This window comes from Ctenocephalides felis, unplaced genomic scaffold (genome assembly GCF_003426905.1).
Source record: "Ctenocephalides felis isolate EL2017-DRISC unplaced genomic scaffold, ASM342690v1 CF-g0.4_SCAFFOLD_01604, whole genome shotgun sequence".
In the NCBI taxonomy this organism is placed as follows: Eukaryota; Metazoa; Arthropoda; class Insecta; order Siphonaptera; family Pulicidae; genus Ctenocephalides; species Ctenocephalides felis.
In genome coordinates, this window is record NW_020537758.1 from 102,249 (window position 1) to 117,737 (window position 15,489).

A 15,489-nucleotide genomic window follows, 5' to 3' on the forward strand; every position below is an offset into this window, starting at 1 on the left:
AAAATAAAGAATAAAGATTCAAAAAAATTATTTTATACGCATCCAATGACTATCCGATATACATATTTTACTTAACTTTCAATTCAATGATCGAAGTTGTCACATGCCTGAACCATCGAACCCCAAATCCGGCCCCATTTGAATCTTGATCCAATATTACAAAGACATTATAAAAAAACTGGCTGCTGCCACCGCAATCTTTCGGTTCGGAGAGAACAATTAAACTTGAAACAGTGTTCAAGTCCTTCGTAGTGAATAGGTACGGATAGGACCTGAATGGACAAAAATGGATAATTAATTAGCTATATCAGTTTTAACAGGTAATTACAGGACATTCGTAGAAGTCGGGTTAAGAAGTTGAAGTACACCTTTCGTAATGGGGAAATGCTAAAATAATAAGCGGCAGTCATTGCAATACCCCAGAAAGGGGCTTCATCCCATAGCGTCAACCATTATACGTATACATTTATATAATAAAAAATTATAAAAAATTATATATTTAATAATAGCATTAACTAGCGGTAAGTGGAATTCGTGTCTTGAGGCAATTATGGCATCGTGCCTTAAGGCAAATTGCTGAACTTCCCGTTGAATACTGAATGTTTTCAAGAAGATTATTATAAATATTGTATCATTGTCTAATATAAAATAATAAAATAAAATCTGAAATATTTTATACAAAAAACTAAAAAAAAAAAAAAAATGGAACAAAATTTTTTTTTCCAATATCAATTATTTTATTAAGACAAGCAGAAAGTTCTTTGAATCATTTAAATCGGACGCTTAGTTCTCTCAAAAACTGCCATTTTTTACATATTTAGCTTCGTATCTTCGAAATGGCTGGGCCTGTTTTTGCCAAAAACTAATAAACACTTCTCCCAATCATTACTAATTGAATGTTTTTTAGATCATTCAAATCGGATACTCCGTTCTCTCAAAAATTCGATTTCTATTTTCTGCACTCTTTGGTCCGTATCTCCAAACGGCTGGACCTGCCTTTGCCAAAAACTAATCAGCTCTTTTCCTTATCAATAGGAATCGAATGTTTTTTGAACCATTTAAATCGGTTGATCCGTGCGCCCTAAAACGTGACTGGAAATTTGTATCCACACATACATACACACACACACACACACACACACACATCAATTTTTTCTGAGGTATGCCAAAACGTTCAGAAACCTTCAAAACGTCGAGAAATGTAAAAATTTTCAATTCCGATTTTCGGCCCATTACAATAACTTACCCTACGGGAAGTTAAAAATATTTAAAATATTTAAAAACAATCATGTAATTAAAGTCATACTTCAAATATGACATAGAGAAATGAAGATTAATAAATTGCTGATTAATAACTTCTATAATATTTGTTGAGACAGTGGATTATGTCAAACAACGCCTAAACAAATATTGTTTTCGCAACTTCACTCTTCAATTAGAATTAACATACAATTCATTTATTGCTTGTATTTTTTTTACTTTATCGCTGGCAATATACTATTATTTTTTGAACAGCTGTAATATAAGATTGCTACTACCGTTGGGTGTTTACTGGGTTATCACCATCAAAAGTTTCATACATTTGTCTATTAAGTGAACATTTTTATTCTCAACTCTCACCTGAACACTGCTGTGACGAGCTTTATTGCAATCTCCTGATTGCATCCGCTCTTATCCCAAGATAATCTAAGAATTCTTTGTTGGTATTTGTGACTGAACAATTTTAATTTGTTGGCTAATTTTACGTCCTCATACAACGGGAGCAAGGCTTTTAAAACGCTTGCCCGTACTGATGCAGCCTGTGAAGATATAGAAAAAATCATTATTAGTAACTGCCTGAGGAGATTTTTCTGTTCTCTTGACATTTCAAGATCGGCCTTTTCAAGAATCTTGAAGAAGGAAGGAAACTGGATTGGACCCGTTTTGTTCTAAAGAGTGCCTCCTGCACGACGTCGTGGATGGTAAAATAGAAGGGCTGAAGGGATTGGTAAAGAGAAAATACAGGGTACTGAAAACCGAAGTGCAGGATCAGGAAGCATGGATGAAAGACTACCATTTATTTATTATATATATATATATATATATATATATATATATACCTTGTCATAGAGGAAAAATGCAAAAAGCCGCAAAGTCGATTCGTGTAATAGTCCTGGGTGCTTTCTTAACAAGCGGCCCAATTCTCGTATGCTGACACGTCTTGTGACAGGTGCGATATCTCTGTAAATAAACTGATGTTTAAAAAATATTCTTTAACTTATGCGGTTCAAGGAATTATGGTAGGTATAACAGCTATTCCTGGTGACATTTTGTTTTATATGGCAAAATGATTGATCTAGTGGTAATATCAGAAAACCAAACCGAGCTGCAAAACATGATGGACAGAATCGTCGAAATGGGTAGAAGATATGGAACGGAAATCAACATCAACAAATTGGAAGTGATGAGCAGTGTTGGATTTACAGTAGGGGCAATCGGGGCTACTGCCCAGGGCGGCAAGTTTTGGGGGGCGGCAAAATTTGGATAGTGAGAAAAAAATTCTATACAATATGATCAACCTTTTTAACAACATTTTTTATTTCAAGAAATATAATTAACAAAACATAATATGATTGCAATGCAAAATTTGGGTTGAAATAAACGATAAGTAAAATTTATTATTTTGCCTTGCCTCCCTCTCCGAACGCAAATTATCAAATTGGTTAATAAGTCATCAAATTTGGCAATTTGGCTAATATAAAGATCCGTAAACAAGCTGATAGTTTAAGAAAAATATGTTCTTCAGTTCTCGAGCCCTCTTAAAATGGCGTATTTGTGCACTTCCAAGCTCATAGCGTCGAAAAAAATTTAAACTAGTGACTCATGGCATTGTGCCTTGAGACAAATTATTGAAACATCACTTACTAAAAATTACATTTTATAAAGAGCTTCAACATTTATTGAAAAATGAAAAAAAATACTTCTAAAACACATTTTTTGTATTTTGAAATTTTTCGAAAATTATGAACTTTTTGCAAAGAAGAGAAGAAATATCGAAACTCAATTTCCATTTTACGTAATTGCCTGTACCAAAAGCTAATCAGCACGTTTCCCCATCAATAGAAATATAATATTGTTTAATTATTTAAGTCGATTTCGAGAGCACGGATCAACCGATTTATGATTCAATTCATATCGATAAACAGACCTCAAGGCAGGTCCAACTGTTGTGAAGATACGGGCCAAAATGCCAAAACTGATAATTCAGTTTTTGAGAAAAAAGCATCCAATAACATTCAAACAAGAATAAATTACAGAATAAATAACTGCTTAAATTTGTGGAGGGCAGGTTTAGCGGTTTTGTGATCCAATAAAAAAAATTGAAAAAGAAACATTTGGCGGACAAAAGTGATCATAAGTATAAATTTTGTTTACATTTATATAAGTTCTGTAACATTGTTTATCCGTTAGACTGCAACGCGGCGCTTACGCGCTTCTATATTTTCTCCCTCGTAGCTGAAGCAGCGCGATTGCTTTAAAAAAAAGTTCCAAAGTTCGTAAAATTTTAGGGATGGAGCGGCATTTTTGTCATTGCCCCGGGGCGCCAAATTTCTAAATCCGGCCCTGGTGATGAGAGTATCAAAACGAGATGATACTCTGAAGATAACAGTAGAAAATCAAAAATTGGAGCACGAGAAAGATCAGGACAAAGATCGCAAGCGCCAAGGTGGAGTTTGCGAAGTTGAGAACACTAGTGAGAACCAACCAAGTCTCGACTTGTGGATGATATTGATAAAAAAAATGTTTTGTCCAGAGCATAGCTCTTTACTATTAATATTTACCTACTATTACTATTTGGAGAGTTTTAAAATGTGGTGCGCAGGAGACAGGTGATTGGAAAAGAATAAGTCCATAAAAGACTCGACTGAGAACGATCATGAAAAGAAAAGGAAAAAACTGAATAGGACCCATTCCATTCAATTCAATCGAAAAAAGAGTGCCTCCTACACGACGTGCTCCAAGAATACATAATCCTGAACATATGCTTATTTAAGACATGATATGTTAAAGCAGGAGTCTACAAACAAAACTTAGCTGTGTTATCCAAGAAGAATTGGCCCATAAATGTCAAAATATCTTACTTGATGCGTTTATAAATTAAATGCCTGTATAGGGAGTTGATGCACAATTCAAGTTCCCTATACTTTTTATTTAATTTATTTTTTTCAGATTGAAGGAATGCCAAGCGGCTCAGATCACGCCTCGTCGTCTCCTTCGCTTCTTCGACCTGAATCAGCTCCGACCACCGATTCAGGTCTGAAGCCGCTTGTTCCAGTAATCCTGCCAACTCTGTATTGATCGACCAGCCTGAATAGATATATAAAAAATCAGTTAATCAAATGGTAATTTTAAAATATTTTTTCAACTCTTTTGCCAATGTATTCATTTTTAATGTCTAGTGATGTTTAACCCTCCGTCGGTCGGCGTGGTCCGGCCAGACTTTTTTCGACTTCAATTAACAAAAAAAAAAAAATACTTCTAGTAATCCTATCGACTCGAAATTTCTTGACTTTTCCTAAAATTTCATTAGCTGTCGATCAATAAAAAAATCAGGACGAAAAATTGTACAGAAGGATAATTATAAGGATATTCACTTTTTTATACTTCGAACGGTCGGAAAGGTCTGTCTAGACCACCCATACATTTTGTATGAAATATACGCTTTTTGATTTATGTAAACCAGTATTTTATCTTCTTTTCATGGTATTTTCTATTCAAACAGCGTTGTATATATTCTTTGCTATGTGTTGTAGCATGAATGTTACTATTTTCATGACGAAAGTTCCTTAAAAACCTACCAAACTTATTGGTAATCGCAAACACTGAAAATCGGATGAGTAATGCACACATTATCAACAATTTTTCTACCCGTACTGCGTTCGAATTTTTTTTTTTTTGCCAAACCTGTAGTGAAATTATATTTTCACTTCGAGTTTTACAGCTCATTTCAAAGACGACGCACCTCATTTCGTTTTCTTTTGAATTTCACATTCATTTCAAAGACGCAGAAAAAGAATAAATATTGTTTTTCATTGATATAAAACAGAAAAATTAACAAAAAAAGCAACGATTTTTTTATATTTCTTGATTTTTTTATATAATATAATATGTATGTAATATTTTTATTATAAGCAAGCTCAACACATGCAAAAGACTTACCGTAAAAAGAAAAAATCTAAACTATAAATATTTACTACTAATAATCGTTAATATATAAGACACCAAAAACTCATTTATCCCATATAAATGCATGTAAAATGAATGGTGGTCCAGCCAGACCTTTCCGACCGTTCGAAGTGAAAAAATATCCGACCGACGGAGGGTTAAATGTAACTTAAAAATTTTTAATATGTACAAAAATGTCTAGATATATATACATAAATGTATATGTCGCCTACTGGCAAGGGTTAAAAATGTACAAAAATTTAAAAAAATATCTACAAACGGCTACATATTTTTGAAATTGTCTAGAAATGTGTAAAATATATAGATGGCTAAAAATATCTAAAAACCCATAGGAGAGTCTACGTATAAAAATCATTCTCACGAATACAATTTACCTGCCAATGTTGCCGTATATCTTATATTTTTCTGACCCAATCTAGACAAATGTTTTAAGATTGAGGTCAGATTTTTCATAAAAAAAACATCATAAATTATGTCTCCACCCATCTTTATAATACTTTGGAAGAACTGGCAAAAATCAACAGTAAGTTTTTTATTTTTGGAGAGTAGAGAAGGAAATCCTTCATCTTCCTACAAAAAAAAAACAATAAAAATAATAGAAGTGATACTCTGCAAAAGAAGTGAAACTTCGTAATGTGAAAATGAGATTGCAATGCTTTTGGGCAGTCTGCAAGACCTTCAAAGAGTATGCAACACTTTCAGATAGTCTACAATGTTCTAATAAATATTCTAAAAATTATGAAATAATCCATAACATTCGAAAAACATTTTACATTCTAAAAAAATCTGAAACAATCTTCAACATTCCTAATCTATGGCATTCTAAAACAATCATTATTATTAGCTCACTTTGCATTGAACCCATTGAACGCATTGAAAGCAACCTTGTTCAAAGTCGCCTAAGAAGTTTCACTTCGATAGTACATTGTGATATATTGCATTATCTATTATACCTCTACAAAACCTCCTTCTATGTAATTTGCCAGTGCAAAATGCTCAAAGGTTTGCATCATTTGGGCGGTCACTTGTACGCCGTTGTAGCCGCTGGCGTTTACTAAAAGTAATACCAGGGCCGCCAACGCCTTGTACCTGTCTCGGAGGTACAGGCATATCCAATTGCCGACGATCATCTGAAAATAGTTTTAAATAAAATAGATAACAAGTCAATGCATGCGACAAGTCAATCTGAATCGTTTGGGAATGAGTATGTGAAGCTGAACCGATTTCAACTAGTTGGTTTGGTATTTTGCATCGAGGCAAGCTACATGAACTTCCCTATATGTTTAAATAATCGACTTAATCAATAAAATATAAATTAATTTATGAGTGATTAAAAGTGTTAAATTCCGAGTGGATTTATTACAAATAATTGAACACGAACGAACACTTTGACTCGGAGTATTTTCTAAAAACAAATTTTCAAAAATCAACGATTATTATAATTGAACCAGTTTCCATAGGACTTTAATGGCTCAGTATGTTCATTAAAACCAAGAACTCTATCGTTATACCAAGTAAATAGTCTAATTTTAATTTTAACAAACGTCAAAAAAACTACTCATTACTTGTCATAAGGCCGTGATATTTTAGTAAGTTCTATAAGACCATGATATATATCGTCAAAAAAAGTTCCATAAATATCGGCTTAAATTTTTGTTTCAACAGTTAATTACAAGAAAACGGCTCGGTAGAATTTCACCTAAAACTAATCAGTATTATTCCCAACTAATATCTTTCGAACAGTGTTCGATATTTTAAAATCTATTCGGTAGAATGAGCTTAAATGTGGACGAAAAGTTTAACACTTTTTTTCAAATTACAAAGAAACGGTCGCGCAAAACTGCGAAACGATAATCCTCAGCGAGATACATCAAATGGTTTTTAAATTTTTGAAATCGGTTCAGGCGTTTTTGAGCAAACGTCGATGAAAGTTCTAATTTTGACAAATGCCATAAAACTAATTTTTGCAAACTTTGACGAATTTTTAAAGCAGAACCAGTTGTCGTAGGGCCGTAATATTTTTAGTATGATCTAGAAGACTATGGTATCTACCGTCAAAAAAATAATCATAAAAATCGTCGAATTTTTTTTTAAAAAACTTTATTACAAGAAAACGGCCCGGCCGATCTCTACCAAAAACTAATCAGCACGATTTCAATTAATATCTTTCGAACGGTTTTTGAATTTTCAAAATCAATTCAGAATTGCGGGCTAAAACGTGGACAAAAAATTTTTCACCTTTCTGCGATTTATAAAGAAATGGCTTGGTCGATCGTCGCACAAAACTGACAAATTATAGTCTTCATCGAGATACATCGAATGGCTTTTAAATTTTTGAAATCGGCCCAGCCGTTTTCGAGAAAACGTCGATTTACGGCAAAAAATCTGTTCACATACACACACACACACACATACTTTTTCCAAATTTGGTCTCATTCGATTCAGAATGGCTTGAAACGTCGAGAAAACATAAAATTAACGAAACGGATTTTTTGATGAAAACAAACTTCTCCTTCGGGAAGTTTATAAAATAGATAAAACTCGATGAGTGCTTGCAACAAGTCAATCTGAATCGTTTGAGAACAAGTTTTGGAATAAGTATGCAAAGCTGAACCGATTTCAAAAATTTCAAAGCTTTTTGATGTAGCTTAGATATATATATATATATATATATATATATATATATATATATATATATATATATATATATATATATATATATTATTATCTACTTTATTAAATATTTAAACTCACATAAAATTCTGCCCTCTTGCCTTAAGGCAAAGTACAAGGATACATCCTCCAATTCACCAAACGTGTCCATTTCAAAACGTGTATTTTATCCAAACACAAAAAAAAAAAAAACTGAAAGTAGATTTATGAATTAAACATTTTGGACATCTTGTAAATATTTATATCTTCCAGTCAATATTTTTAATACTAGAAATTTCAATCATTTAAATAACTAAACTTTGGTTCATGAACTGTCAACGGATTTTCTGAAAAAAAATATATATATAAAATATATATTAATATATTTTTCCAGGGAAGTTCCAGAAATTTTCCTTAAGGCACGATGCCATACACCACTAGTTAAAGAATTTAATTATTAAAAGAACAATTGAAATAGTGCTTTAAAACATTATGCAAATATAATATATTAATTTTTTTAATAAAACTTAATGACATAAATGAATTTGCTGTTAATATTTTCCAAAAATATATATCGTTATATCGCTATAATCTAATATTCTAATATTGCAAGAACTGAATTTTAAACCGCGGCGCCATGACCATTAGTTTTTTATTTGTTTTATTTGAGCTTAAATAACATTATTTTTTAATATTTTAATATTTTGAAGTGGGGAAAGTTATAAGAAATATCTGTTCTGTGCGAATGCTCAGATAAAAAAAAAATAACTAGTGGGGTGGGTGGCATCGTGCCTTAAGGTAAATTGCTGGAACTTCCCGTACCGTAACGAAATGTTCCAAGAATATTGAATGTTTTCAGATAGATTATTATAAATATTGTAACATTGTCTAATATTTATAAGAATTATATAAACTGAATTGCAAAGATGAAATTATTTGTTTAAAGTACATTAGAACTATAGTCAGAATTAAAAATAAAATGTGAATTATTTTCGATATACAAAAAATAAAAAAAAAATTAAAAAAAATAAATAAAAAAAAAATAAAAAAAAATAAATAAATAAAAAAAATCCAGAAAACTTCAAAGAGTTTATATACTATACCAAATATGAAAATATCCCCATTACTATTCAATAAGTAAATATAGAATTTATGCTAACCTTTGAGGCAGCAGTATGGAGAAAATTTGCTCTAAGTTAAATTAAGTGTTCTAAGTATAATATAGAATCAAAAAAATGCATAGAAAATATCTCATAATTTATTCTAATAAAATCATCGCAGAATAGTAAAGTATTGAGTTTTAATTAAATATAACTAGTTATTTATAGAAATGCACTCGAAAATTGTAATTAAAAAGCATATGAAAAGATCCTGATTGAAATTATTTATAAACCTCAATGAAAATTGTGAAAGTTGCAAGGCCATTGAAATTACTTAAAAATAAGGAAAATAAGATCTTAATTAAAATTAATCAAATGTCGTGATAGATGAAAATACAAAACCTTAACTGAAATCAACTAAAATCCATATTTAAACTTATGAAACGTATTGTATTCTAATTCAAGTTAAAACCTATATTGAAATTGAAAATGAAAAATGCAAAGTCATTGAAATTGAATAAAAGTAACATTTTTGAAAATGACAAAACCATATTTTAATTATTTCAAATTTATTTAAATAACTTTGAATTGCAGGATCATTGAAATTAAAACCAAATAAAAATTATAAGATCTCAATTGAAATCAATTAAAAACCATATTAAAACTTATGAAAATTGCAAACTTAATTTATCAAAAACCAAATTTATCCAAACCAATGTGAGAGATGATAATTGCAAAGTCATAAATGAAATTAATTAAAAACCATATAAAAATGCAAGATCAGAATTGAAATTAGATAAAAATTATGTTAGAACTTAATAAAAATTGCAAAATTATTCAAATTAAAAAGTAATTAATACTTGCTATTTTCCGGCAGATAATTTTTTTGCAAAAGTTAAATTATGAATAAATCGAGTTGTAAGTTCAATATAATTTGGGAGCTAATAGACATTCTATAGTCAACGATTTCAAAGATTCTAAATAAATCATTTAGAAATCAATGCTCAAATATATGATGAGAAAATTTGTTAAATTACAAAATATTCAATGTTAAATCATTTTAATTGCCCGAGGTTTTTCTAGAATTACAAACAAAATAATGTATAATAAATTGCAAGTAATTAAAAATCATATAGAAACTGATTAAAATGCAAAATCATTGAAATCCAATCAATAACATTCAAATTATGAAAATTGCAAGATCTTAACTGAAATTAAAATCTTTCAATAAAACATTCTAAAAACCATATTCAAACTTAATGAACAATTGCAAAATCACCGATTAATCAGTGGCATTTTCTCTAAATGCGAGAAAAAGAAAATATTTTATTCTGAAGCATGTCAAATCAATCCACTATGCTTGTTGAAAATTCTTTTAATTGTTGCCATTCTTTATAAAATGATCAAAAATGAAGTATGTCCTTCAATGACCACAAATTTTTGTCAAACGAATTGCGTAACATACACAATGAAATCAAGTTTACAGCCGGTACAGAAGATTGTTTTGATGGGTTAAATTCATATAATCTATAAATCACTACGAGTATACACAAATATTTTACGTGCATTTGATAAACATTGATTGCATAAAATGTGATGTATTGTGATCGGACTGTAAATGCTGAATTTAATATAAATGTATGAAATCGGTTTTGTGTTGAATTTGCTTTATAAATTCCGACGGATTTTAATCTACAGATACGGAATTATGCAACAATTCAAATATTCTGCATTCAAATTGAACTAAATCGAATTGAAATTTAAACATCATGAATATTGCAACTTCCTAATTAAAATTGATTAAACGTCATAGGAAATGAAAATCCATAATTGAAATCGATTAAAAACTTTATTTATATGCAAATTGATGAAATTAATCAAAAATTATGAAAACTGCGAGATCCTAATTGAAATCAATTGGAATCAAATTAAAATGAATAAATTGCAAATGGCGGAATAAATTTCAGACCAAAAACGTCATTAAAAACCATAATAAAATTTATAAAAATTTCATTATCTTTTAAACTAATAAATACAAATGAACATTGCAGAATGATTGAAATTAAACTAAAAAATTATAAGAATTGCAATAATCTATCATTGAAAGTAAAAAAAATGCAAGATTACAATTGAAACTAATTATTAACCTGAATAAAAAATATGAAAGTTGCATTATTAGAATTAGTTAAAAATCATAACAATGGCAAGATGTTAATTGAATTGATAATTCAAAGTCAAATTATATGGAATTTGACAATTCACAATTGTGAAATCAAATAAAAACCATATTAAAATCTATGAAAACCGCAAAATCATTAAAATTAATCGAAAATTATAAAAATTGCAAAATCCTAATTGAAATCAAGTAAAAACAATACAATAAATTATGAAAATTGCAAGATCATTAAAATATAAATAAAAATCATGTAACAATTCCAATTAACGAAGTAAAAATAATAATTTAATTATTTTAAATTTATTTAGAAACTTGTATTGCAGGACCGTGGAAACTAAATAAAAACAAATGAAAATTGCAAAATTTTAATCGAAATTTATCAAAAATCGAACGTATTCAAACTATAATGAGATTATGACAATTGCAAAACCATAAATATAATTTAAAACTATATAAAAATGCAAGATGCTATTTAAAACTAATGAAAATTATAATATCTTTGAACTTAATTACACGAAAATTTCAGAAAAATTGAAATTAGTTAAAACCAAATAAGATTCCGATTGAAATTATTTATAAACCTTAATGAAAATTGTGAAAGTTGCAAAGCCATTGAAATTACTTAAAAATTGAAACAAAAATAAGATTTTAATTAAAATTAATCAAATGTCATGATAGATGGAATTTGAAAAACATAACTAAAACAACTAAAATCCATATTAAAACTTATATAAACTGCAATATCATTAAAATGAATTATTAGGAATTAGGAAAATTCAAGATTCTAATTCAAGTTAAAATGTATATTGAAACTCATGAAAATGTGCGAAGTCATTGAAATTAAAAACAAAATTTGATAATTACAGAACAATATTTTAATTATTTAAAATTTATTTAAATAAATAAATTGCAGGATAATTGAAATTTAACGAAAATAAAAATTACAAAATCTCAATTAAAATCAAAAGCCATATTAACACTTAAAAAAAATGGAAAATTTTAATCAATTTATCAAAAACCAAATTTGTCCAAACCAATGTAAGAGATGATAATTTCAAAATCGTATATGATATTAATTTAAAAACCATATGAAAAATGCAAGATCATAATTGAAATTACCTCTAATTAATTAATTAAAAATTATGAATAAATCAACTTATTGAATAAGTTATGAATTTGAAAGTTAAGACATTCCAGTAAACGTTCAAAGATACAATTTGCAAATAATTATTTTTAATGTTATTGCTTTATTTTATTTACTGTAATAAATAATTTTCAAACCAATCATCAAATATATGATGAAAATGATTATTTTCATGACTATTTTATAATCGATTAAATTTGTAATGTAATTGATGTGCACATTACTATTTTATTTGCTGAGAAAATAATTGACGAATAAATTGTCAAATATATAATTTAATTTTCATTATTAGCTCATTTCAATTGTTTCTTAATTTTTCATTAAGTGCCAAAGACTTGTGTGATAAATTACCACATTTCTATTTTCCATATCGTTTCTAGTAAAAGTATAGATTTAGGTTGGAATACAAAAATTTTATACATTTTTTACAAAATAAAATTACCTGCACGTTTTCTAATAGAAAAATCTAATTCTTTTCTAATAGTAAATCGACTATCAAATAATTGAAAATAGTAGACATTTTATAAACTATTTTTATAAAAACTGCAAATTTTATTTTCAAATTTTCAAATTTATCAATCAAATCACACCACTGCTAATAATATTTAAGCATGAACAGATGTTTCTGAAAATTGTTCAATAATAAACTAATTTTTAAAACAACAATTTTTAAAATTTCAAATAAACAATTTTTAAAATTTCAACTACTTTTATATAAAAATTGAATAAAATAAATTTTAAGGTAAAATTAAATTTCGTTCGTCATGAAGCATTATCGTCAAAACATGAAACATTTTGAATAATAATTCCATTAATCATATTTACAATTTAAAAATTACTACAAATATACACAAATAATTTACGTGCATTTAATAAAGATTGATTGCATAAAATTTGATGTATTGTAATCGGACTGTAAATGCTTAATTTAATATAAACGTATGAAACCGGTTCTTTTGTTTGATTTGCTTTATAAATTTGGAGAGATTAGTATCTACAGATATGGAATTATGTAACATTTCCAATATTCTGAATTTAATGTGAAGTTTTGTAAAACAAATTATTGCAAATGCATATATATAGGTCTTTAACAGGCAAAAGTAGAAAAATATCGCATTAAAATAATAAAATAGCAATTGAGTTAATTATAAAATACTGAAATATACGCAGATATTTTCTACACATGACCAACTTAATTTTTGTAAAATAATCATTTAAAAATCTAATATTCGATTATTTGGATTCAATACAATACAATACAAATTTATGCAATCTTATCTCATCGTTTGGGCAATTACTTGTATAAATTTGATATTTTACTAAACAAAAAATTCAAGTATCTACTGTAATTTAAACTTGAAAATTACAAGTTTCTAATTCTAATTTGATAATTTTACTAGCAATAACACGCGAAATGAAAATGTCGCAATTTATTGAACACAAGTCTTTAGTGAACAAAATGGTTTATAAATCTGACAAAGATAAAAAAAATAATGAGCATTTAGCGTAGTTTTAAGAATACCAAGCTGTGGTATTAAGTTTTGATTGATCGTCTTTAATAAAAAATGATCTTTTGACTGATTTTTGGCTACAAAAAAATCAACATTCGAGTAAATTATGATAAGATTTCAACGCTATGGACTGTACTTAATACAGTTTAAATTATTGTTATATAATTGAATGTGAGAGTCTTATTTGAATAGGAAATAAAACATCTACCTATAATGATATCGTGCGAGGGCACGTAGTTCAATTGCAAAAATTTCATTATCATTTTGGTTTTCTACGTAGTTAAAAGGAATCATTCTAATGCACCCAAAAGTAATACATTATAATATGACTGAAATTATTTAACAAAACAAGAAAAGACTACGTCATCTTCTATTATGCTACAAATCCAAGCGCAATTTTTTTAAAAAATATAACTTGTTTTGCAAGTCAAAACTATTAGTAATAAAATCTAACAAGCAACTCAGTATACTTTAAACTAATATTTGAAAGTTTAAATGGATAGATGATTTCAAATATTTCAGAAAATTTTAGTGATATATAAATCAAGATGTACTCGGACGCCGCAGTAACTGCGTTCACGCAAACAATTCATTTCGTATAAGAAAAGCCAAAATGATCAAAACTGAAAATAAACCTACAAGTTCTACGTATTACGAAATCAACTTGAAAACCCTGAAATTAATACAAAAAATATGTACCACTGACCTTTTCTCCTGTAAACTGTATTGCATCAGGTTCAATGCCTCACGTAAATTAGACTGCATCAATTTTAATTTCTCCTGTGAAATGGACTGCAACATCTTGTCTGGACTACCTAATTGTTGTAACTGCAATAGAAATCATTATCATTAGATAGGCGTGAAACGATTTTATTGTTTAAAAATATTGCATTTCGATATAAATTCATAGTTACCTCAATATGTACTAAACGTAATCGGTTATCGGAATCGCAGCTTCGATACAGAATTCAATTCACTCACTGAACATACTGAACTACATACCGAAAATCAAAAACTTATTTGAAAAAAAAAATCACTTAATAAGGGCACAATTACAAACCCTTGAAATTAATATAAAATTATCGCACTATTAAACCGAATTCAATTCGTAACTATGTTGAACTTACGAAACAATCCGGTCGAGTCCACTTCGCCGAGACCCTTCTAGCCGTACACCGCCGCAGTCGAAGGCCAAGTGCTGTCGATGCTGTCGATGCACGCCAATCCCCACCGCTCGACACGCGTGCCGGCGTCTACGCATCGTATCTTTGTCCTTGTCTTGCGCATTAATCCTATGCGTGGAATAGAGTGCGCAATAGTACTCGAGCGCACTCGCACATAATATATTTGTCCTTCTCTGTCCGCAGTATTGCATAATGATACGGCATACCGACACCGACCGACACCGACCGACACCGACCGGCTGCCGAAAGAACCTCCGCCATTATTATGTTGTATGGGCTTCTGTCTGTCGGCAAACTGCAACGTAAAATTATATTAGAATTATTTTTATATTTCAATAGCCATGTAAAAGAACTCTTTGTCAAATTTGCGTTATTTGTCTAAAGTAATATGTTATTACATGTTAGTCCACAAAAATGCATTTTTTGACTTGTAACTGATAGAATACAATTTGTTATATAAAATTTTTGCACACTTAACTAAATTTCACAAAACTTC

At 29.0% G+C, this 15,489-nt stretch overlaps 1 protein-coding gene across 1 annotated transcript; it reads right to left on the reverse strand.

Moving 5' to 3' along the window:
• Positions 1–1,530: 1,530 nt before the first annotated feature.
• LOC113373285 lies at positions 1,531–15,128 on the reverse strand. The gene is made up of 9 exons (XM_026613593.1): positions 14,937–15,128; positions 14,724–14,803; positions 14,516–14,637; positions 7,981–8,225; positions 6,180–6,356; positions 5,601–5,796; positions 4,122–4,347; positions 2,100–2,220; positions 1,531–1,799 (listed from the first exon to the last, which is right to left on the reverse strand). Exons 5-9 carry the CDS (start codon positions 6,354–6,356, stop codon positions 1,617–1,619), a joined length of 903 nt encoding a protein of 300 aa, XP_026469378.1. The 5' UTR covers positions 7,981–8,225; positions 14,516–14,637; positions 14,724–14,803; positions 14,937–15,128; the 3' UTR covers positions 1,531–1,616.
• Positions 15,129–15,489: the final 361 nt, after the last annotated feature.